Genomic DNA, 22409 nt, shown 5'->3' with positions numbered 1-22409 from the left:
TCACAAATGTGTTTCCTTGATTATGTTGCAGTGATAATTAGCCTTTGCTGGTCTAACTAGTCCAACAGTCGAGGTTTATCTTGTGAACAGACTGGTTTCCAACCTTTACCAGGTGAACAATATTGAAAACCCACCTAATCCAGCAATTGAGCAACCTGATAGACTAGCAAACTGACAGATTCTAGGATGGTTTTAGAAACTGAATTAAGCCATGCGCTTCTGCTTGTGTTGTGTTTTGAAGGACACAGGGGTCACAATGAGTGCAATTCTAAACTGTTGTTGTAACTTAAATATCCTGGATGCAGACTACAAATCGCATGGAGCAGAGCTGAAAGCTTTGTTCATGCCCGTTTTTGCAAGCGCAGCCACTTGTTTCTGTTTTCATGTCTATCTGGCCCTCTCTTCCGGAGATCAGTGCTCGGTCACGCGCGCATAGTGCGCTCGTGAACGGCCCCAGAAGTTCGTGAAGCAAAATGGCGGAACTCGAGGATGTTACGTTAGACGGCAAACCGCTTCATTCGCTTCGTGTGGCGGATTTAAAAACCGCCCTGGAGCAAAGAGGGCTCGCCAAAAGTGGACAGAAAAATGCACTCATTAAACGGCTGAAAGGGGTGAGTCTGGTCAAATTGCAGGCTTAAACCTTACGCTTGCTGTCAAGTTGAGCAGGAGACGAGAGCGACAGACAGGCCAAGTATCGCTGCTTCGAGAGCGGGAATGCTCGTCGCGTGCATGTGGATAGTTTGAATCGTTTACCGCGCCGCACGGCAATTGCTTTCCTTTATTTGTGCAGTTATATCACGTAATTGAGATAATACAGCAGAAAGGGTGCTTTATAAACAGTCTGTGGGTCATGACAAGCCGAGGTCTCGGAGTTGACGTCGTGCCCGCGCGTCGTATGTTTGCAGTGGGTCGCGCGCTTGTCAGTGTGGTGTTATTGGATTCGCGTTTGACACTTGCACATTTATAAACATTTTAGAAATAACCAGTAGTTTATAGTTTCTACATATGTAAACTGGAATTACATTTATTGGAATTACAATTATACAAACGCTCGTTAATCAAGTTTGGGCATTTCTTGTGGGCTATTATATGTAAATCACTAAAACTAATTTGGTTATAAATGCCGCGTTTTAGGGGGTCGGAGTATTTCACACTTTCAGTTGATCAAAATCGTATTCACGTGAGAGACTTTTTCTTTCAGTGCCTATTTTCCATCGACGGTTAGCATGACGACCGGTAAACTGTCAGATTAACGGAGTCATCTGCTAAGTATGTGCTAATGTAGCGAATAATGTGAAAGGCTAATGCCACTGTCACCTCTAATATAAACACTTAATTCAGCGACGCGTCTTCAGTCTCTCTCGTGTATCAAACCGAAAGCGGTCATGGTGTGCTGCTCGGGTAAGTGAGATATTTTCGAAGTTCTCGGACCTTTTCTTTATATTAAGAATGTATTGCATAGGTTTGTATCGCAAGAAACATGCTTGATCGGATTTAGGAACAGACAGTGTTTATAAAAAAATACTGTTCATTCGTTTACTGGGTTTAATGTGCATGACTACATCTGTATTTAAATGTGCATCATCTGCTATGTTTTTAAAGGCTCTTATGTTGGAGAATCTCCAACGATCATCTACCCATCAAACTGGTCTTCAGCCCAATTCGCAGGTAAGGAAGACATTTTAATTTAATTTCCGTCATTTATAGATTATAAAATTATAGTTTTCTGTGTTTAAAATGTTTCGGCATTCTATAAAGCTCACTGTATTGATGTATTCTTTTCTTATTCTTTTACATTTTCAACATGGTTTTAAACTTGTTGCATACAACATGCACTTTGACTGATAGTCGTTACTTTTTATTAAATAATAGGCATTTTAGTATGTTTTTAAATAAAGGAACACATTTACCTGTAGTCAACTTCGGTTTACTTGACAATCCATACAACTTTTCTAAATAATAAAAAGCTAAATTGAATTATGGAATTACTGAGACTTCCATCAGGGCATCACATAAATTATTAATTTTAATCATAAATCAAGCACACAAATCTGTCATTTATAACGTCTGAACGTCTATTACACGACTACCGCAAGTTTGTCATGCTTGTTGGCTCCAAGAATTGTAAATGGGATGACCTTGACTGGAGTGTGCTCTCTGTGTATGTATCAGATTGGAGAGGAGATGAGTCAGAACAGCTTTATAAAGCAGTACCTGGCCAAACAGCAGGAGCTCCTCCGACAGAGACTGGAGAGAGAAGCCCGGGAGGCCACTGAGGCAGATGGTAAGCAGACTCACATGAACATATACACGCAGGTTATAACACTGACTCGACTACACCATCTGTGCCTGGTGTAATAACATACAGTGATGCATAATGTTTGAAGTCTCATACACTAATTTAGTGTTTCCAGTGATGAGCCAGCCATGCTAATACCGATGCACCAGTCTGTCTGGGTGCAAGTGAGTTAACTTATCTTCTCACACTTGCAGTGTGCTCTGAGGAAATTCTAGGTGGTTGTTAATGGCTATCCAACAGTGGTATTCTTTGTTTGCTCATTAGATTAAATTTTTAACCTCTGCATTAAGGATTTCATAGGGGCATTGACTTACTCCTGCATTTATGCTTTCAATTTCAGCCACTTTAGGTTGTTTACATTTTTTTTCAAATTCAAAAAAACTTTAGTACATAACTATATATGTTAACTATATATATTTACTATATAAACTATAAATGACCTTTGCAATATGCTGCTTTCAGAGACCCAGAGTCCTGCTGGTCCTGAGGAGGATGAACCCACACCAACCAAAGATAGCTCTTCCTTTCTACCAGAGAGAGTAAGCACACTTAGTCTTTGTATAAAACTGACTTAAATGTTTGGACAAAGTAAAGTCTTATTTGATGTAGTTGTGCCTTCGATTTATTTATCAGAATTATTTGATCAGAAAATACACATGGTGATTTGATTTGTGGCTTGTAATATACTAGAGATGTATTGATTAGGGAACTGTCCAGAAAAATCATTGCCTGCTTTGACAGCATTGGTTTTCTATTCAAGCAGTTAGAATTTACACCACATATATGCAATCATGTAGACTCAGTAGAGAGTTTCCTATGATGAGCTTGCCATGCTAATACTGATGCACCAGAGTTTGAATGTGTCACTCTGGGTGTAAGTGAGTTCAACTAAACTCCTCACACTTGCAGTGTGCTCTGAGGAAATACTAGGAAGTTTGCTCTTATTATTGCTTATTAGTAGGGCTGGTAAGTAACACATTAATTTGATTAATTAAGGATAAAAATAACGCAATTAACACACTTGCCTCGCCCCAGACCTAAGTGGATCATCTGCCATTTCATACAGTCGATTGATGACTAATATAAGGCAGGGTAACAACTTACTGCGTGATGGAGCCTAGAAAAGGTCCCTAAAATTTAGGACTGGATGATATGGCAAAAAAAAAAAAAATCCCCAAATTTTTTTCCCCCTAATTAAAATCATTACTCAGATGACAAAGAACAAGTTGTAACTTTTTGTTTTGATTTTACCTTCTGAGATTTGATATGGATTTCCCCCTTGAGGTTAAAGTGCAATCAGAAACAACAAGCCAAAAAGACAAGACAGCAGGCCCTGTGTAAACTGTGAAAAGGTTACATAAAACAAAATGTAACCCATCATTCTTATGATACTGGATACAGTTTGTAAGACTGTCAGAGGTCTTCACAATTTACAAAAAAATTAAAGGGAGCCGCTCTGATAGGGCAAAGTAGATCAGAGAGACACTTTTACCGCAAAGTATCAAATATCTAGTCACAAATAGCATGTCTTTTTTATCAATCTGTCATCCCTCATATGCAATGCAATACAAAAGGGGCTATCACTCTTTATCATTTATCAGTCAAATTTGTAACTGAGTAAACAGTATTACCTTATATTTTGCGCTGCTGTGTTCTTGTGGCTCATTGGTAAAGCATTGCGTTAGCAGCACAAAAGGTTGTGGCTTCGATTCCCATGGAGCATGTTAGGTAAAAAATGTTAGCCTAAATGCACTGTAAGTCGCTTTAGAGAAAAAGTGCCTGCTAAATGCATAAATAAATGTATACTAGCCCATCATGCATCTAACCATCCAGGTGCACTTTCGGAGTTAAGAGCTGTTAAGATAAAAACGTTCAACTCCACAGTGAGTCAGTGTCATGAAAGTAGGGTATAGAGCAAGTGTAAATATATTTTCCAGTCTATATTTCCATCTTGTAATGCCGCTGGTAGTTTTAGTTTATTATTTTTTGTATAATTTCATTAAATTTAACATTTTCATAGTAAAAAATAATAAAATTGAGAAAATAAATTATTGAAGTTATAGTTCACCCAACCAAAAATTAAAATTCTTTCATCATAAATAAATGTAATATACTTTATAAAACAAAATATTTCTTGCTGAACCTACCTTTTTGATGCTTTACACAACAATGACTTTTAAATGATTTTTTTCAGAGTAAGTTCTCCAAATTTGATGTCCAATTAATTAGATTAATCACCACATCGTGAATTAGATAAAAATTAGATTTTAATCACTTACCAGCCCTACTTATTAGATTGCATTACATTATCACTACTAAATAATTAATTAAAAAGTGTGTATCTGGGAACATCTTCACAGTTTTCATGGATGTGTTTGATCTTTCATTGTTTTCCAGCATCACATCTTACACTCTCATCTGCCTGCAACCCAGGCAGGTGGAGGAGGAGGGTTGCCACAGGACCCGGGTTTATTGGGATCACAAAGGTTGGATACAGGCCCTGTTCCAGTGTCTCAAGAGTCACCCGACACTAAAGCTGGGAGGATCTGGCATCCTTCTTTCCCTCCGGGCCATGAGGAGGTTGCAACACCCTCTCCTCCACGTGCAGTTGCCTCCTTGTCTGTGCGTGTCGTTGGACAACCTGAGCGTCAAGGCTTGCCTCTCATGTTGCCCCGTGCCCAGGAAAGAGAGGGAACGGCCCCGGTCGAAGCAGGTCCTGCTCATTCAGTGTTGCAGCTCAGCCGTTCCGCGAGGGCTGCAGCTTGTGCTGAAGTGGATAGCGATGACAATGATGAGGATGATGATGATGACGACAGTGATGAAGACGATGAATGGGGTCCTACCTCACATGGGAAAAAGAACGTCCGGGCTCCTCCTGTACACACTCCACCAGCTGCAGTCCCCCAACGATCCCGCAGAAAGCTTCAACCACCGCAGCACATCCCTCCCCAGCCTCAACCAGTCCTCCAGCCACCTCTGCAGCTCCGTCAACCTACTCCTCCCCCATCTCCACCTCCAGAGCTGTCTTTCCCGCTACCTGACACTCCCAAACAGAGCCCACATGACCAAGATGAGGCAGCAGGCCTAGCAGAAGGTGCTGCTCCAGGGGCAGGCATGGTCTCTCCTCCATCCCTCAAAAGACAGGAGTCCAGCTCCAGTTCTAGATCCAGTAGCCCAGAACCCCCATCCACACGCAGACCTGGTCCACTTAGCCTGCTGGTCCGCAAAATGGAATCGGAGGGCGTGTTTGGTGGTGCACAGAAGGCAGGGATGGAAGGCGAAGGAGGGATGGAAGTTGAAGAGCACGAGGATGGTGAAGCAGAAGTGCAAGACTCAGCTCAGAAGCTTCTCGGGTCAGAGGTGTCAGTGTCAGTACCCACTGCTCAACAAGATACTCAAGAATCTGAGTTGAAGGAGGAGAGAGATGAGCAAAAAAGAAGTGAGGAAAAAGAATATGAGAACGTGGATGAGACTTCTGCACCATTACATTTGACATCACCCACCACTTTCCCAACTAGAAGGCCGCACATTTTCTCAGAGGTCCCACCACCTGATTCACTTACATCATCCTCTAAGCCTGAGCAGGTGTCAGTGCTCACATCAGCGCCGAAGTGCTCTGAAGTTGTTGCTATGGAGCCAGAAGCCTCTACAACAACACCTGAATCAAAACACGAAGAAGAGAAAGAAGTGAAAGTTTTAGACCAAGGGCCACCGAAGCAGTCACCTAAACCAGCAGAAGAGAGTGAAAAGTTTTTAAAATCTGCACACTCTACATCTGAAGAAGGAGAAATGGATACAACAAGAGACCATTCACGGAGAGAGAAAGGTCATAAACGACGTCAGTCATCATCATCTGACACCGATTCAGAATCCTCATCTTCTCACTCTTCAAGCTCTCCTTCACAGGATAAATCCAGCCCAACCACCCAAAAGAAGGTGCGTAATTGGCTTATCCACATATCAGACCTATGCATTTTAATTTTGCTGGTTACTTCTGCCTTTACTGTGTTCTGATGATGATTCTGCCATGCTAATACTGATGCACCAATCAGACTGGGTGTACATGAGTTCAGCTCAACTTCTCACACTGCTAGTGTGATCTGAGGACAAACACAGAGAGTTCTAGAAACAATAAAAAGTACATAATGCAATGAATTTACTGTTAATTGGAATTTTGATAAAATTGTCTTTCTTCATTTCAACCAGGGTGAGGAAGAAAACAGAAAAGATGATGAAAAAAAGGCTCAATCTTCAAGGTCAGTAAAGTCTTTCATAGACACAGTTACATTGTATTGTACAGGTACAAAAAAAACATTTATTTCAGTGTATAATTCAACTTGCTTATTAGTCTGCTAATCTGCACCCCCACTCACACCTGAAAAAAAAAAAAAAGAATGGTAACAGTTCCTGACAACAGTGTGATACACATTCAATTTACCATATTTTTCGGACTACAAGTTGCACCTGAGTATAAGTTGCATCAGTCCAAAAATACGTCAGGATGAGGAAAAAAACATATATAAGTCGCATTTATTTAGAACCAAGAGATAACATTACTGTCTCCAGCCGTGAGAGGGGGCTCTGTGCTGCTCAGTGTAGGCTACAGGAGCACTGAGCAGCATAAAGCGCCCTCTCGCGGCTGGAGACGGTAATGTTTTCTCTTGGTTCATTTCTCTCGGTTCATGTTTAATTAATTTTTATAAATAAGTCGCACCTGACTATAAGTCGCAGTACCAGCCAAACTATGAAAAAAAAGTGTGTCTTATAGTCCGGAAAATGCGGTAGGTAAATTAGGAAAGAAGACATTTTAGGAGTCGATAATGATGTCAATTTTCTATCTTTTCCATGATCGATCGTCATTGAAATTATCGATCAATTCATCGATTAATCGTTAACCTTAATGCTGCAAAATTGCATCCATTGCAGCGACACGCAGTCACCGGTATGACAGGATGCACAAAACCCACTCAAAAAAAACAAACCTTTTCTCACCCGAATTAAAGGGGGTTTAGTTTAAATAAAATGCTAGTAGCAGGATTATAAAATTAATAGATGTTTTTATGATCATTTGGTAAAATGAAGAGAGCGCGCTGTATGTTTGAGATGATTTTGACTGTTTTCTGGAATTGGAGACTGCTGAACGTGCCTCTTGAAATTTTGTTGTGCTTGCTGTTGTATTTTAAAATGAAATTGCAGTGTTTTCAGCTGACATAATGGCATTTAAAATAAAATTATCCCAAACGTAACTTTGGCGCGTGTGGTTGTGCTGCACAGTCAGAGAACTTCCACCGGAGCTGATGAAGCAAAAAACAATGTTGCTCACATCAGACATTTTTGTGTGAGTATTATGACCAGTACTTAGTTTGATCCTGCTGGATCCTGTTCCAGAAAATGTCAAGATTTTTGTGTTCCGGTAGGCCTTTTTAGATTAGATCCTTTAGATCAGTAACCTTTTGTATGTTGGGTTGACTATTTTATTTTGATAAAGGCACCAGTACGATCGAATGGCTATGTTACGCATATTTTTTTTTTTATGAAAACAATTTGTCACTTTTATTATAGGCCTATTAATTAATTTTTTTATATTTCTCATGAGTTTATATTTCAAATTTGAAGATACCATAAAAAAAATTAAATTCCTACAGCCATTTTTGTGAGACTATGTCTAGTCTCCCCCACCCCCTGTTTGAGGAAAAATAGCCACAAAATGTAACACTTACAAATGTAAGGGTTCTACAAACTACTTGAGTCATTATACATATCACTACATACTTTTTGGATTAAAAATAAATTAGACTTCGTACAAGTGATTTATTTGAGCACTAGAAAAATGCAATAAGAATAATTTGAGTAAAAATGAAAAAAAAAAGAAGCTTTGTATGTCTAGTACATACTCTGTTTGCCAGACATACAGCATTCACACTGATTGCTGGGTATGTCATCAGTAATCACATGCAGATGGCCGGTCATACAGATGGTAATAATACAGATGGCCTGCCATATAGTCAGTAATAGTCACACTCTTATGATAGTTCATAGACAGCATTCACACTGATAGGTCATTCAGTCAGTTTTCACATGCTAATGTCCTCTCATAAAGATGCTAATCATACAGATACAGCCACATTCCCCACAAAACACACACAAAATAATTATTTGTGCAAAAAGTCTATCGCCAAGTTGCGATCAGATGACCGGTGTGTCACAGCACAAGCTGTCTCAAGAGAGACAGAATTCAAATAAACAACAGTCTGCATATCAATTGACTTTTTTTTTTTTAGTGGATGCTCTCATTCTGTTTGTGACTGTATGCTACAAAATAGGGTTGGAAAGGTTCAACTTACTAGTGGTTCAGTATGTATCACTGTTGTAGAGTCACAGTTTTGGTACGGTTCGGTGTGTGCTATTTTTAGGCAAACATTTAAGACTAATCTAACTACAAGCAACAGCAAAAATAAATACAGAAGAGTAAAGATACAAAAAAAACTGATTTTCTTTTTCTTTTTTTAGGCAAGTCTAACATTTAGTTTTTAAGTACAGAAATTGAACAATGTAAGTATGTTCAACCGGCTATGTCTGTTGTAGGATACTTACCAGGATGGGCATTTTGAAAAAAAAAATTGTGCGAATTTGTCCATTTAAACAATACTTCAGAAAGAATTTTATATTTGTTTATATTTGCGCGAACCCACGTCTTCTGGCTTTTAAATGTTTAAACTGGCAAAGCTTACATGAGTTCCAGCATTTGCATTGAACAAGACTGAGTAAATTGTCAACTTTTTTTTTTCTTTTTCTTTTTTTTGCTGTTGTTGTAATGTATAGGGAAGCCAGAATGCACATCCATTAACCGAAACATGCATTAGCCGAACCCTGTTTGTTTTATGTGTTATTTATAGCAAACCATATTACAGATGTGTCAGATTTAAGTTGAACCGCGGTTCGGCACTAGGACCATGGTTCAACTTAAATGTTTTTTTATTAATTGCCATTTTAGCTCAAATGACTGGAAAAGGCAAAAAATTCATTGGTCAAAAGGTGTTGGATGCTTGCCATTCAAGTCACACATTTCAGTGAAACTATCTTTCACACCTCATTGATTTTCATAACTATTGTCTCCCCTTTGCCATCCATGGAAACACTGTAATTTGTCTAGATGCAGGACCACCCAAAAGGCTAAATAATTTTCTGTAGTTCTGCGTAAATTTGATATACATTGAGATCAGTTCTCAAAGTCATTTGGCCAAATAAAGAGGTCCTAATAAAACAAAAAAGTGGAAATATATAATGCATTATAAAGTGATCTGAGAGTGAAAAAGTATTTGAACCTTTGCTTTGCGTATCTGGAGTAACCCACTTTTAGCAGCAGAAATCAACTCAATGTTTTCAGTAAGTGTGGATCAGTCATCATCAGTTGGCTATTTGTGGAAGTGTGGATCAGGACATTTGGTCAATTACTCCATTTAATAATACTTAACTATGTGATGTGTTTCCATCCATGGATTACTTATATGGTTTCCATTTTTACCCAGCATGCTGGACGTCAAACCTATTAGAAATACTGGTAGCACTTTAGAATAAGGTTCCATTAATTAATGTTAGTTAACTAATTTAGTTAACATGAACTAAGGAAAGAACAATCATTCTACAGCATTTATTAATCCTAATGTTAATTTCAACATTTACTAATGCATTATTCAAATCAAAATTTTGCTTGTTAAGTTAACATTAGTTAATTCACTGTAAATTAGCATGAACTAACATTGAATGCATTTTCATTAACATTAAGGAAGGTTAATAAATACATTAATAAATGTATGGTTAATTGTTTTTTTCATGTTAATTAATACTTTAACTAATAGAACATTATTCTGAAGTGTTAACAAAATACTTTATTTTCCAGCCAAACAGTCAACAGTTGTGGTCAATAAAAAAGTTGAATATGAAAACATTTGTGTAATATTTGTTTAACTTGGATTGCTATTATGTACTTGATAAAGAGCTGATAACAATTATTGTAAATGCAGAAAATAAGACAATTCTTAAAGGGATACATTAACCCAAAAATTAATAATGACTTTATTTACTTCTGTGAAAAATAAAATAAAATTAAGATATTTATTTATTTTTTTGTCCCCACAATAAGCAATTGGAACAACTTGAGGGCGGAAAAAAATTACAATTATGTAGCATACGAAAATAAATAATGACATAATTTTGATTAAAAACTGAGCCTTTAAGGGTTCACAAACTTTATTTTAATTGTAAGAAACGTTCAGCAGTCAGAAAATAAGGTAATCTAAATGAAAACCTTTAAAACCCAGTCCACGTAACAGTTCATTTGACTTTGGAATATGAAATAAGAGGGCGGTTGTATTTTTTAATCAGGCGTTCTATACGACAGCCTATCAACCGGCGTGGCTCGGAGGAGGGGTCCTGCTCGTACTACTTCCCCAGCGCTGCTCAATATGGCTGCTCTGTGAGCGCCGCCGTGACTATATCGACGCATTGCACAAGAAAAAAAAAAGCACAGCCTTGCAGCGCGTCCACTTCGCACATTTCTTCCTACGCATCCGCGACCGGCAGAACCGGTAAAGAATCGGTCGTCGCGGTCCCGGTTACAGCCTGACATTATGCTGTCGGACGGCAACAAAAACGGGTAAGGGTTGAGAGGGAGAGGTGGTTTCTAGAAATGCCCTCCAGCGCTGCTTAGGCGCATCGTTTAGGTGATGGACATTTAAACTATGAGCTCAATCGATCGAGCGATTGTGTTTGTATTGTTGACCCTGTATTGTCTTCAGTTAAACGTGAAAATAAACATTTTTATTTTATTTTTGATTCCTTCTCGAAATCTCGAGGGCTTTTAGCTGTGTCTTAAACCCCAGTGAGCTGCTTGCTGCCCACCAAGATATAATGTTTGGCGTCATAACGTTTTAATGGAATCAAACGGTGCATATTTTCCCCCAAAAAAGAATGTTTATGGGTATATCAGTAGATTGGATTGAAAAGGATTGAAACGCAGGAGTTTTGGTCATGAAATCGGAGGAAGGGGGTCTTGTTTAGGCTCTTGTATTCATTAAGGATGTCAGCAATTTTTAATCATGATAGATGTGTGTAGTGTTAAATTAGTCATGGAGATACCCATGTTCACGATGAAAAGGATTTCAACATCTCATCTTATGAATAAAACAATGTTAACTCGGCTTGCATTTCACCTAAGCCCATTTAACAGTGTAACAATTTATGTAAGCAGTTAAGCGTAGTAAACCTGTTACTTAATGCTGAAATTAACCGCGTGGTCAGGAAACACTAAGAATGATCTTGTGCTAAAAGTTTTGTTTTTCAAATGATAGTTGCTTGGTCCATATAGAAAAGTGTATTAGGTTTCAACTATTTTCTTTAAAGGAAGCAAATCTTAAGAAATGTATTCATATACTAGGCATTGGAAGTCCTCAAGGGGAAAGGGGATGTTCCCTAGTGAGCAATGACATCAGTGATGGAAAATCTCAGATATGTGTTTTTATCTAAAGAAATCACACTTTGAAAAATGTCATTCTGTATATGATTATTATTTGACAGTCAGTCTGAATAAATTATTCCTCATTAACTGTTAGCAAGTGTCTTAATGTATGGAAAATGAACTCTGAGGCCAGTGTAGTTCAGTTTAAGGCCGTCTTTCAGGTTTTCCTCTTCGCATTCATGTGTAAATGTTAAGTATTCTAAGCGCTTGGCTTTTTTGTCCACGGGGGCTCTGGATACCCGTCCCCCTTCCCCTCAGCATGTGTTGACTGCTTTTATACAAAGGGAAAGCCTTGTGCTCTGAGAATCCTGTGGCAGTTTTTCAGAGCAAATGGCATTAGGGCTGTTGTATCTCTAGAGACCACGGTGTCAAGGTGTGGTGCATAGGTGTGTTTATGTGTGAGAGAGAGGGATTGGTTATCTATTGAACAATGAATTTGATTGTATTACCTGTATGTTATGGCGATGTCAGGAGACAATGAATCTTTTTCCCTGTCAGTGCTTTGTTTGCCATGGTTTACATGGTTTACATTTTTTTTACATCATAAGTGTTTCATATAATTCAGACAAGTCCGTTATATGTGTTTAAATGCTTATGTTATTGTGAGAGCTGATGGTTTGTTATGAAGGTCATCAAATGTACACTAAATTTTCAGAGGTTTTGGGCTTAGTAAGGTTATTTCTATTATATATATATTATATATATTTTTTTAAAGAAGTTGAAATAACTTTGGTAATCATGTTAAAATATTTTAACATGTCAATTATTCCTATGATTGAACTGCTGAATTTTCAGCAACCATGACTCCAGTCTTCAGTGTCACATGATCCTTCAGAGATCATTCGGATATGCTGTTTTAGTGCTGAGTAAACCTTTATTATCAGTGTTGAAAACTGTGCTATGCTCAAGGGCCAGAAAGCAGAACCTCTATAATTCCAAGAGGCCATTTGCTTGATTTTTATCGTAACTTTTGAATTATTAATAGACTGTGGTGACGATACATTTTTATGAACCTACTGAGATGTGTATATATTGTTCTACATATCTGTGGTATTGTGAATAATAAATGCACTGCATTTATATTCCCGTTTTTAATCTTCAGTTTTTTACGTCTCTAGCTGTACAACAATTCAGTTATGTCTCAATTCCTACCCACTAATTTTTTCATGTCTTTTTGAATGTGTTGATGACAGTCAGCCAATTGCAAGATACGCATGTATTTGTTTTTCCCTCTCAATGTTTTCAAGTTTTTCTACCATGGCATATATCATCTTATGCATGTATGTATGTGTGATGCTGGCAGTGAGAGTCGTTTAGTCAAGTCACCTTATATTTACTTAGCACTTTTAACAATGCAGATTGTGTCAAAGCAACTTTACAGTATTAAATAGAAAATAGTGTGTCAATAATGCAAAAAATGTAGCCAGGCAGTTATTTATAGTTAGTGACCCAGATCAACCAGCCTCAGCCACCTTACCCCTCACTCTCTTTCTATCTCCCTTACTCTTGTTCGCTGACTCTTTCTCTAGGGATGTAAAGCAGGAAGCTCTCTCTGAGCCTGCAGGCCAAGTTGCCATGGAACTGGAGGGCCACTCTCATTCAGAGAGTGCTATGCAACAGTCTGACCACCAGGGGGCAGATTCCAGCAACACCCGCCCAGAGGAGGTAAGAAGGCCCACAGAATGAAGATCCAGTGGAAACCATAAGCCTGAAATATAGGGAGGCATGACTGAAGTTTGTAAGGCTGTTCTAGGGGAATCTTTTGGAGTCAAAGTGATTTCACATTTGTTGTCTGTCTTTAGATTATATGTAGGACTGGATGTTAGACTATTATTGCCATTATCCTCTTCTGTTTTTCCTTTTTACTATGTAGCAGCAGTGTGTGGGGGATGTGGATGGCTAATAATGTGTGAAATTAGACACTGTTGAGTTCATTGTGTGTGAGCGTGGATGAATCAGAGCTAATTTTAAAAGTGCAGTTTAACACATTTAGATGTTATGCCTTTTTGTGTTTAATGTAAATCCTTTTGTTGCTTAAAAGATGTCAAGATGAGTTAAAATGGTCTAAAACTAGTCAGGTGATTAATGAGATTAACGATTTTTATTTTATGAAATATTTTTAGCAATGGTGCTTTAGAAAAGTTTAGAGAGGCAACTGCTTTTCGAAAGTTTTCAGACTAATACCCCTCCTTTGAGATCTAAAATCATCCCTTTATAAAACAGTCCTTGTCATAGTGTGCCCTAAGTGTTAGTTAAACAGCGCAGTGTGTATTTGAGTTGTAGTGCGCAGTATGATAGACTGGCAACATGTAGTTTGAGATGTAGGTTCTAGTCTCTCTCTGTCCTCTCTCTTCCAGCTATTTCTCTCTCTCTTCCACTCTGTCTCTCACTCTTGTTCCCTTTGTCTTTATCTCTGGATCTGGTAGTTTGACTGTTTTGTGGTTTAAAATCCCATTGATTGCTTTGTTGTGAAGGTGCCCTCCCCTCTTCCATTGCTCATACTGGTACCTGCATACCGCCACCACCTCTTCTCCTCTACCACCTCCATCACCTGCCCCGCTATGCCCAAGCGTCTCGGCTGTACCTGAGCTAGGCCCCCAGAGTCACCACTGCACACTTAGCCTGAAGGAACCTGCTGGATCATTGGCCACTACCTCGTCATACAAAACTGATGTGGCCTCCTGATGGGACTGCTTAAGAGAAGCCAAAATAGCTGGTGAGACGGGGGAGGTGTCAGTCGTAGTATGCCAAAGAAAGAGTGATGCTCACCAACAGAGACATTTTTCAGAGCGTTTACACTGGCCAAACACAAGCATCAGATGGACTCTTCCTGTCAACATGATGGGAACACAGCTGTCTTGACGCCCCCTGCTATTTTTGCACACACTTCAGTACTTGAATGAACTGATATCTGCAGAGACTCATTACGCAGACATCTGCTATTTCTCACATGCCTGTGGACTGATCTCAGTTAGTCGAACAATCTGAGACAATGAAGCGTGGCTTATGGACTCATTTACTACAAGCAGTTTTTCCTTCCATATTTGTCTCATCAGTTTATCGACAGCCATGCCTTTTTTCTTTTCTTTTTTTTTTAAAGGACTTGGAATACAAATGGACTTTATGGAATATTTCAAAGAACTTTGTACCTGGCTGTTTGAGAAAAAGAAAACCTTCCTCTTTCTGCCGTTACTCACCCAAATTCCCAGATGAACTTGTGGACGGCACCAGAGTGAGAACCTAAGACAGGCTGTGGCAGGCTGTGTGTACAAAGGACTTGATGGCAATGATAAAATGCCTTGACGGATTATACCCAGGATTTTGGCTTGTCAAACGTCACATGGATCTTGTTGTTTCATAGTGTGGATGCCGTCTCCCCGGCTAGCGTGGACACCGGGAGTTTTTTGCCACAGACTTACGTTCCTTCCTGAACATTCAACAAAAACTTCAAAGACTTTTTCAAAGACCATTTTAAACAAATTCTCACCACAAGAGCCAAAAACAGCTATTGAGACAAAGTGCAGTTCCTGTCAGCTGGTCAATCAGCACACTCAATTGTGATCGTATCTCGCCCTCACTCAGCAGCCACCTCTGATTGGACCTTTGTTGCCTAGATACAGTGCGCACTGCTGTGCGGTTGGGCCATAGCCAAGCCAGAGAGGAATCAGGTGTCAATGGTACCAGGAAAACCCTTTTTCCCAAGATGTATTTGTTTTTAAATTACTTAAAGTGGAAAGAAGGTTTTTTGCTTTGTTAATAATGAGGTTAGAGGGTGTTAGTAATCCTGTATTTTAGAGTACATATGGGAAAGTAGGGAATTTGGTCAAGCATGTGTTAGCAGAAGTCATGTTAAAGTAAAAACTAAAGCAATAACAAAAATAAGGGACTTTTAAAGTTCAGAAAGCTTATAATAATGATGGGATTCTCAAAGCCTCAGTTTGTCAATGCAACTGTACATTATTGGTGTAACTGATAGCTGTGCATCTGTTCTTCCCCTTCTCCTTTCTCTCATTCCCCTCCTTTTCCCAATGTCTGTTGTGTCTGGCTCTTCCTCCACACATCCACTGGGATCTTGTTTCTCCTCCTTTCTATTTCATTTCAGAGCTCCGCTGTAAAATCGTTTGCTGCCCGAAAGATCTCCCTGAGCAGTAAGTGTCTTCAAAATGCTACTACTTTTGTCCCGTTGTCCACTGACAGGTAGCTAGCAGGTAGCCCATTCGGCGTGTTTCCTCCAAAACAACGAAATAGTATTAAAACCTGTCGATCTGAATAGTTAACCTGTTAATGGGGCAGGATGTTGTCCTTACAAAGTTTTTTTTTTTTTTCAAGTGCAAACAATAATTCTGGCTTGAGTGCAAAATGAATTAAATTTTACCAACATCAATCCATCCTATTATTTAGGTTCTACAAAGAAAGCAGTGCATTGCAACGTCATGTGATGTGCATATTGTTGAAATAAACCCCATTCCAATTACAATAAAGCATGCTCTTCTTTGCATAAAGAAGCGGAATTAATTTGCAGTACCATACCAGTAAAAAAAAGTTACAAGGCCAATTAGGAATAATAAGCTTTGCTATGTTCTTTTAACCGTTACAGCTGGATCTGTTTCTAGGTTGTGCAATTTGGTGTTTAATTTTCCTTGGCACTAGGTAAAACGGAGATTGCGTCATCTGAGGCAGAGCCGGTGGGTGGAGCCAGCAGAAAAAGAAGGTGGGGTTCTAGTACAGCGGTCACTGCCAAGAAGCCGTCAATCAGCATCACCACTGAATCGCTGAAGGTAAATTATCCAAGACCGCTCCCACATTACCTTAACAGATACATGATGAATCACTACCTGTTTTTGACAGCCTGCTTGCCTGCTTGAATAAATTCAGTGTTACAGGTTCAGTGATGTAGTATTCTCAAGTTTAATTGTTGTAAATATTAAATATATAGACATTGGACATACTGCTGTCCAGCTTTGTGTATTAGTACTGCATAAGAGTAATTTTACCTAACTTGGCATGTTAACTACAAAACTCTTTTACAGACATTAATTCCAGACATCAAGCCCCTACAGGAAGCAGTGGTCGAGCTTCACCCAGATGAGGGGCGTCTCTCTGGGGATGAAGACTCACCTGGGCCTCGTGAGCGAGAGGAACCGGAAGAGGATCAGGGTCTCAAGATCAGACGCACAGTGACACAGGTGAGCATGACAAAGGCTTGTCACTTGTAGCTGCCAAAACAAATAATAAAGGGATAGCTCATACAGTAATAATCTTTCAAGTCATTTCAGACCTGTATAAATTAATAGCCTCTGCTTAAATTAACAGAAGATGCTTTTAAGAATGTTGGTGACCAAAGAATCCTTATTGACTTTTGTAGTGTTTATTTTTCCCTTACTATGGAAGTCAGTGGAGACCAGCAACTGTTTGCTTATTCAGATTCTTCAAAATATCATCTTTTATGTTTAAAAAACTCTTACTGGTTTAGAAAAATGTATGGCTTCATAAATTGACAGATTTTCATTTTTCGGTGAACTGTGCCTTAAAGGTTTGTCTTTGGTACTATGAACACCAGGGCACAGTACTGCAGTAATAACTTAAACATGCTTTAAATCATTCTTAAAAAGTTAAATGCTTTATTGGTTTTGGAATGGATCTTTTTGTAAAAAAGCATTTTGTCATCGTCTTTTAAAGTTCATGGTTTGCTTCTACTATTCAGTGAACCTTTTTTGTATCTTTGGTCCAGATTGTCCCATCTGATGGACACGAGAATGGGCAGAAAGAAATGAAGGAAGAGGAGGAGGATGATGAAGAAGAGCAGAAGTGGACTAAAGGAGAGACAGAAAAACAAAAGAAACCGGAGAAGTCCCCTGATGTTTCAATGGAAATACAGGAGGCTGAGTCCAAAAAAGGTGACCATTCATGATTTGCTGGTTCCATTTTTTAAGTAATCTTAACATACTTTAGTAGTAAGTAGAATTGTAATTATACATTGTTGTTTTTCTCTCTCAGTCACTCCCAATGATTCTTTGGTGCGACGCTCCATCAGTCAGCAGAAATCAGGTGTGTCCATAACTATTGATGACCCTATAAGGACTGGTCGCCAGCTTTCTCCTCCTCGTGGAAAAACCTCCCACATCATACACGTCTGCAACCTGGTAAGCACTAAATCACGTTGTCATTTCACTACTCACTGAAGTTGGAGTTAATTTGATTCAAAAATAATTTGACCATACGAATATTGCCGCTCACCTGTTGTGTTTTTAGATTGAGTTTCGAGGTTTAGTTGCCCTTCTGACCCCTGATTTGAACTGTTTCTCTGTAGGTGCGACCTTTCACCTTAGGGCAACTGAAGGAGTTGTTAAACCGGACTGGTACATTGGTGGAGGAGGGTTTCTGGATCGATAAGATCAAATCTCACTGCTACGTCACAGTAAGTTGTTGTTGTTGTTATTATTATATTTTATTATTATTTATATTTTCATTGCACTAAAGTTCAAAAGTTTGGAATCAGTAAGATTTTGTTTTTTGAAAGAAACTAACACTTTTTTGTTTTTAAAGGACATAATAAAATGAACAAAAATGATTGAAATTTCCTTTTTTTTTTTTTTTTATTTAAATAGAGACTGCTGAAAATGCAGGAATCAGTTAAATTGCTTTAAATTTAAGTGGATATTTTGTGATTTCACAATTACAATTTATTTTTTTGGCCTGTATGAGTGATAAAATGCAGGTTTGGTGAGCATAAGAGGCTTGAATTAAAAAAATTTTATTGACCACAGACTATTCAGCAGTAGTGTTATTTATTTTGCATTGTTTATCCTTGTGATATCTCATAATTCATTAGTGAAATTATATTGTGCCACCTGATGCCATTAGTTTGTTTTTTAACCTCAAATCTGTCATATTCTCTCAGTACTCCACTGTAGAAGAAGCTGTGGCCACTCGAGAAGCACTGCATGGTGTGAAATGGCCCACAAGTAATCCCAAAGTACTACGTGTGGATTTTTGCGAGCAGGATGAGGTCTGCCTATATCTGTTTCTACTGTTTTCTTTGCTGCTCCTGTCTTTATTGTAGTCATGCTCATCCTCTCTTATTATAATCAAACTTTACACCATTCTCATTTTGTTGTATTTTGTTCGGTCTCCAGGTGGACTTCCATAAAGGTATCGTGTCCAGTGAGCGTGCAGTTGAAGGTCATGACCCTCACGCCTCAGGAACCTCAGCCCGCCCTGCTGCCCATCACCCACTGCCACCTGCAAACCACGAAAAAGAGAAGGAACGAGCAAAAGAGCGAGATGGAGGAGCTGCAGCTGTGAGAGACCAGTGGGCAGAGAGGGAAAGAGCAATGGAGAGGAGAGAGAGGACTCGTTCTGAACGGGAGTGGGACCGGGATAAAGTCAAGGACTTCGGGAAGGATGACCGGGAAAGAACGAGGAGGTCACGATCACGGGACAGAAAACGCAGAGAGAGAGGCAAGAGCAAAGAGAAGAAAACAGAGAAGAAAGGTGAGAAAAACGAAATCTTTTGAAATGTTTAATGACATCACATATTCTTTCTACTTTGGCTTAATTTGACATTGTCTTCCCTTTGATCTCCAGATAAACCAGAAGAGCCTCCTGTAAAACTTCTTGATGACCTATTCCACAAAACTAAAGCAGCTCCCTGTATATACTGGTTACCTCTCACAGAAGAACAGGTCAGTATGACTTCCTCTAGCCTAGGGCTGGGCGATATGGCCAAAATTTCATTTCCCGATATAGCTCATTTGATAATCCGATAACGATAAACATAACGATATAGCATTTTTTCTTTTAATTCAGTTTATGAATAGTCTATATAAATTTGCAATGTGGAAATGCAGTTTGAAATTATATACAAAACAAATAAAGGTAGTATGGACTAGATATTTATTTTATTTAGAACCTTTTTTTCAAGCAAGACTGTTGGTCATGTTAACACCTGCCATTAAAATATTTCAACCCGCTATTATCGACCGTGTAGATATGCTTGGCAACAGCAGAAGTGATCTCCTTCCATCTGTGGGAGCTATGGCTATATGCTGTGCCACAGGTAAAAGCCTGTGGGGCCGTTCACATATTTCGTCCTTTGCGCGCTCAAGTTCGTTATTTCCAATGTAGGCGCGCGGTATGCGCGGTCATAATGGAAGCGCGGTGCGACGCGCCCGTTTTATCAAGTTAAAAACCTTTCAACTTTTCAGAATGCCGCAAGCGCACCGTGGGTCATGTGACAAGAACTAACCAATCAGCTTCATCCTTTCCCGTAAAAACGTTGAAAGCTCAGCTAAGATGAGGGAACAGCTGATCATAGCTGTATATGGATTGCCATTTTGAAATAAATTTAGTAGCAGAGCTACTGCAAGCGATTTTTAGAGCTGCAAATCCATTTATCCTTTGCTGAAATTTCCGCGTCCTCATGGAGAGAGCACGTCATGGTTCCTTAGCAAAGGCAGACGCCTCAGGGGCGCAACTGCCCGAGCGCTTTGGAAAGAAAGGAAAAAGCGGCGTGCCTAGTGTTTTCCACGTGTTTTTAGGCGCGATATGTGAACGGCCCCTTAGGCGTCCATGCAACAGAAGTCGCCCCTCTTTTAGGTACAAGCTCCTCGGTTTGGGTTGGCTGGTCATTTTGTTGAGAATTACCCCGGTCTGAACCGCGTCTACTACCATCTTCCTCCATGTTTGTTTATGTATTGCAGCGTGCATGCTGTTGCGTGAGGTGCATCTTGACGTAAAATTCTGCCGTAAATGCCTTATCGTGGCGTAAACGATAGAGCCTTATATAAAACGATAGACATTTTCTGTCGTCCAGACGATATATTTCATCATATCGCCCAGCCCTACTCTAGCCTAAGTCACGTAGACCACTTAACCCACCACCCGCCCCCCCTTATTCAAGTCTTCCCTGTTTTCCCAGGCAACACAAAGAGCTCTGGAGCGTGCGGAGCGCATAAAAGAGCGCGAGAAGAGAAGGAAGGAACTCCAGGAGGAAGAGGACAAAAAACAAGAAGAACGTAGAGAGCGTGCAAAAGGCCGTGACAGAGAGGGAGGGAACACAGGAGGAGCAGGTGTTGTGAGACGTTCGACTGAGGGAGAGAGAGACAGAGGTAAGGAAAGAGAGAAAGAGAGGGGCAGAGAGGCAGAAAAGAGGAGAGATGTCCACAGGGGCCGTGGTAGCGACTCCAAAACTGCAGGGGGCAGCAGAAGCTCACAGAGCTGTAGCATCTCCTCCAGAGACAGACGACACTGAGTGCAGAGAGAGAGAAGGGTTTGGAAGATCAGAGTCCTCAACATGACAGCTCCAAGGATGATGAATGCCTCGTGGATGATAGATCACCCAAAAAATGAATGTTTTATCATCTGTTCACCCTCATGTCATTCCTAACTTTTTTTTTTCTTTTCTTTTTTACTGAAAACAGAAGGTTTCAGGTTTTTCATCCATACAAGGAAGTTGAAACAACTGGATCTCATTGACTTTATTTGTATCAGTTAAGATACAAAATGTTTCTCTGAAATAAGCAAAGGAAATATTTACTCGTTGCATTTCATAGAGGAAAACGGCATTAAACGACATGAGGGTGAATAAATGATGACCATTTTGGTTTGAGTGAACTGTCCCTTTAACATTTTGTCTTCTCAGTGATAATGTCACCAGTGTTTCGCCGCTGTGCACATCTGCACACATCTCAGGCACTCAGCACGGTCAAAACGTCTATCCTTAAATCTCAAATGAAACTGGACTAAACATAATGAAGGGCTGTTGAATGTTTTTTTTCAAAGTTCAAAATAATCTTATGGATATGTGTGTGTATTGGTGTGCTGTCTATAGCTCACAAGCACCAAAGTCAAAAGAAACTATATGAGACTATATAAATCAGATTTTCCTTCTCGCCACCCTATAGTCTTCATGTCTTTGTATCTATAGTTTACCTAGTGCGTTACCTAGTGGATTGTTTATAAAAGTGTGTAATTATGGGGCTTGACTTTTTTTTTTATATATATATTACGTTTCTTTTTATTCACTGTATCCAGATTCAATTCATATTTTTCCAAATTGTTAAATCAAGTCCCCTGTCCAGATGTTTGGCCATTGTTGAGTTGAAGAGCCGGTCCTGCTGTCGACACTGATCTCACTGAGGGTTTCTTATTTTTATTTTGTGTAAAATTATTAAAATGACTACTGAAATCCAATGCTATGAACCACACTGTAGATTCATTTGCTAGATTTTCATCTCCACCCTCGTCTGTTCTCATAATTTTTTTTTTTTTTTGCGCCCCCAACCTGGTCTTATGAAGTTGTTTACTGTTCAGCTCTGTGAATCAGACAAGGTATAAATTTAACCTTTATAGAGAAGATAGCAAGAGGCCTTTTAATATTATTTTAATGTTGTAGTTTTGAAGATATATTTCAAAAGATTCTGTTTTTGGATTATTTTTTTTTTTGAATGTGCAGAATGTACAAACAATAATAAAACAAACTGAAGGAATTTGTTGTGTGTGTGTTTTTCTTTAAATGCTAAGAATAGCTGCAGCAGTAACTAGCAGCATTTGGAGTGAATGTAACATCAAATAGACTGAAGATTGTGTATT

At 39.2% G+C, this 22409-nt stretch overlaps 1 protein-coding gene and 3 non-coding genes across 5 annotated transcripts; all 4 read left to right on the top strand.

Annotated features, from left to right (window-relative positions):
• The first annotated feature begins 438 nt into the window (after nucleotides 1-438).
• acin1b (apoptotic chromatin condensation inducer 1b) lies at nucleotides 439-22306 on the top strand. 2 transcript variants are annotated; one of them, XM_026266953.1, is made up of 17 exons: nucleotides 439-611; nucleotides 1603-1668; nucleotides 2173-2284; nucleotides 2762-2838; nucleotides 4697-6235; nucleotides 6506-6555; nucleotides 13346-13481; nucleotides 15919-15964; nucleotides 16467-16594; nucleotides 16847-17002; nucleotides 17548-17713; nucleotides 17814-17959; nucleotides 18127-18234; nucleotides 18718-18825; nucleotides 18953-19310; nucleotides 19404-19501; nucleotides 20737-22306. In XM_026266953.1, the coding sequence occupies exons 1-17, from the start codon at nucleotides 474-476 to the stop codon at nucleotides 21067-21069; spliced, it is 3765 nt and encodes a 1254-aa protein (XP_026122738.1). In that variant the 5' UTR covers nucleotides 439-473; the 3' UTR covers nucleotides 21070-22306. The 2 variants fall into 2 exon arrangements, with proteins under 2 accessions (XP_026122738.1, XP_026122739.1); XM_026266954.1 differs by lacking the exon at nucleotides 439-611 and adding an exon at nucleotides 1295-1401.
• On the top strand, nucleotides 2409-2508 carry LOC113106669 (small nucleolar RNA U6-53/MBII-28). The gene has a single exon (XR_003292542.1). It is a non-coding gene; the product is annotated as a small nucleolar RNA U6-53/MBII-28 (small nucleolar RNA).
• On the top strand, nucleotides 3111-3223 carry LOC113106668 (small nucleolar RNA U6-53/MBII-28). Its single transcript, XR_003292541.1, has one exon. It is a non-coding gene; the product is annotated as a small nucleolar RNA U6-53/MBII-28 (small nucleolar RNA).
• Nucleotides 6308-6408, top strand: LOC113106670 (small nucleolar RNA U6-53/MBII-28). Its single transcript, XR_003292543.1, has one exon. It is a non-coding gene; the product is annotated as a small nucleolar RNA U6-53/MBII-28 (small nucleolar RNA).
• Nucleotides 22307-22409: the final 103 nt, after the last annotated feature.

The sequence above is a fragment of the Carassius auratus genome, chromosome 7 (genome assembly GCF_003368295.1).
Source record: "Carassius auratus strain Wakin chromosome 7, ASM336829v1, whole genome shotgun sequence".
Lineage (NCBI taxonomy): Eukaryota > Metazoa > Chordata > Actinopteri > Cypriniformes > Cyprinidae > Carassius > Carassius auratus.
This window is presented reverse-complemented; position numbering and strand designations above follow the sequence as displayed.

Coding starts and splice junctions, on each gene's coding strand:
- acin1b (XM_026266953.1), top strand. CDS start 474: ATGGCGGAACTCGAGGATGTTACGTTAGACGGCAAACCGCTTCATTCG. Junction 6,236..6,505: donor GCCCAACCACCCAAAAGAAG/GTGCGTAATTGG, acceptor CATTTCAACCAG/GGTGAGGAAGAAAACAGAAA. Junction 13,482..15,918: donor GCAACACCCGCCCAGAGGAG/GTAAGAAGGCCC, acceptor ATTTCATTTCAG/AGCTCCGCTGTAAAATCGTT.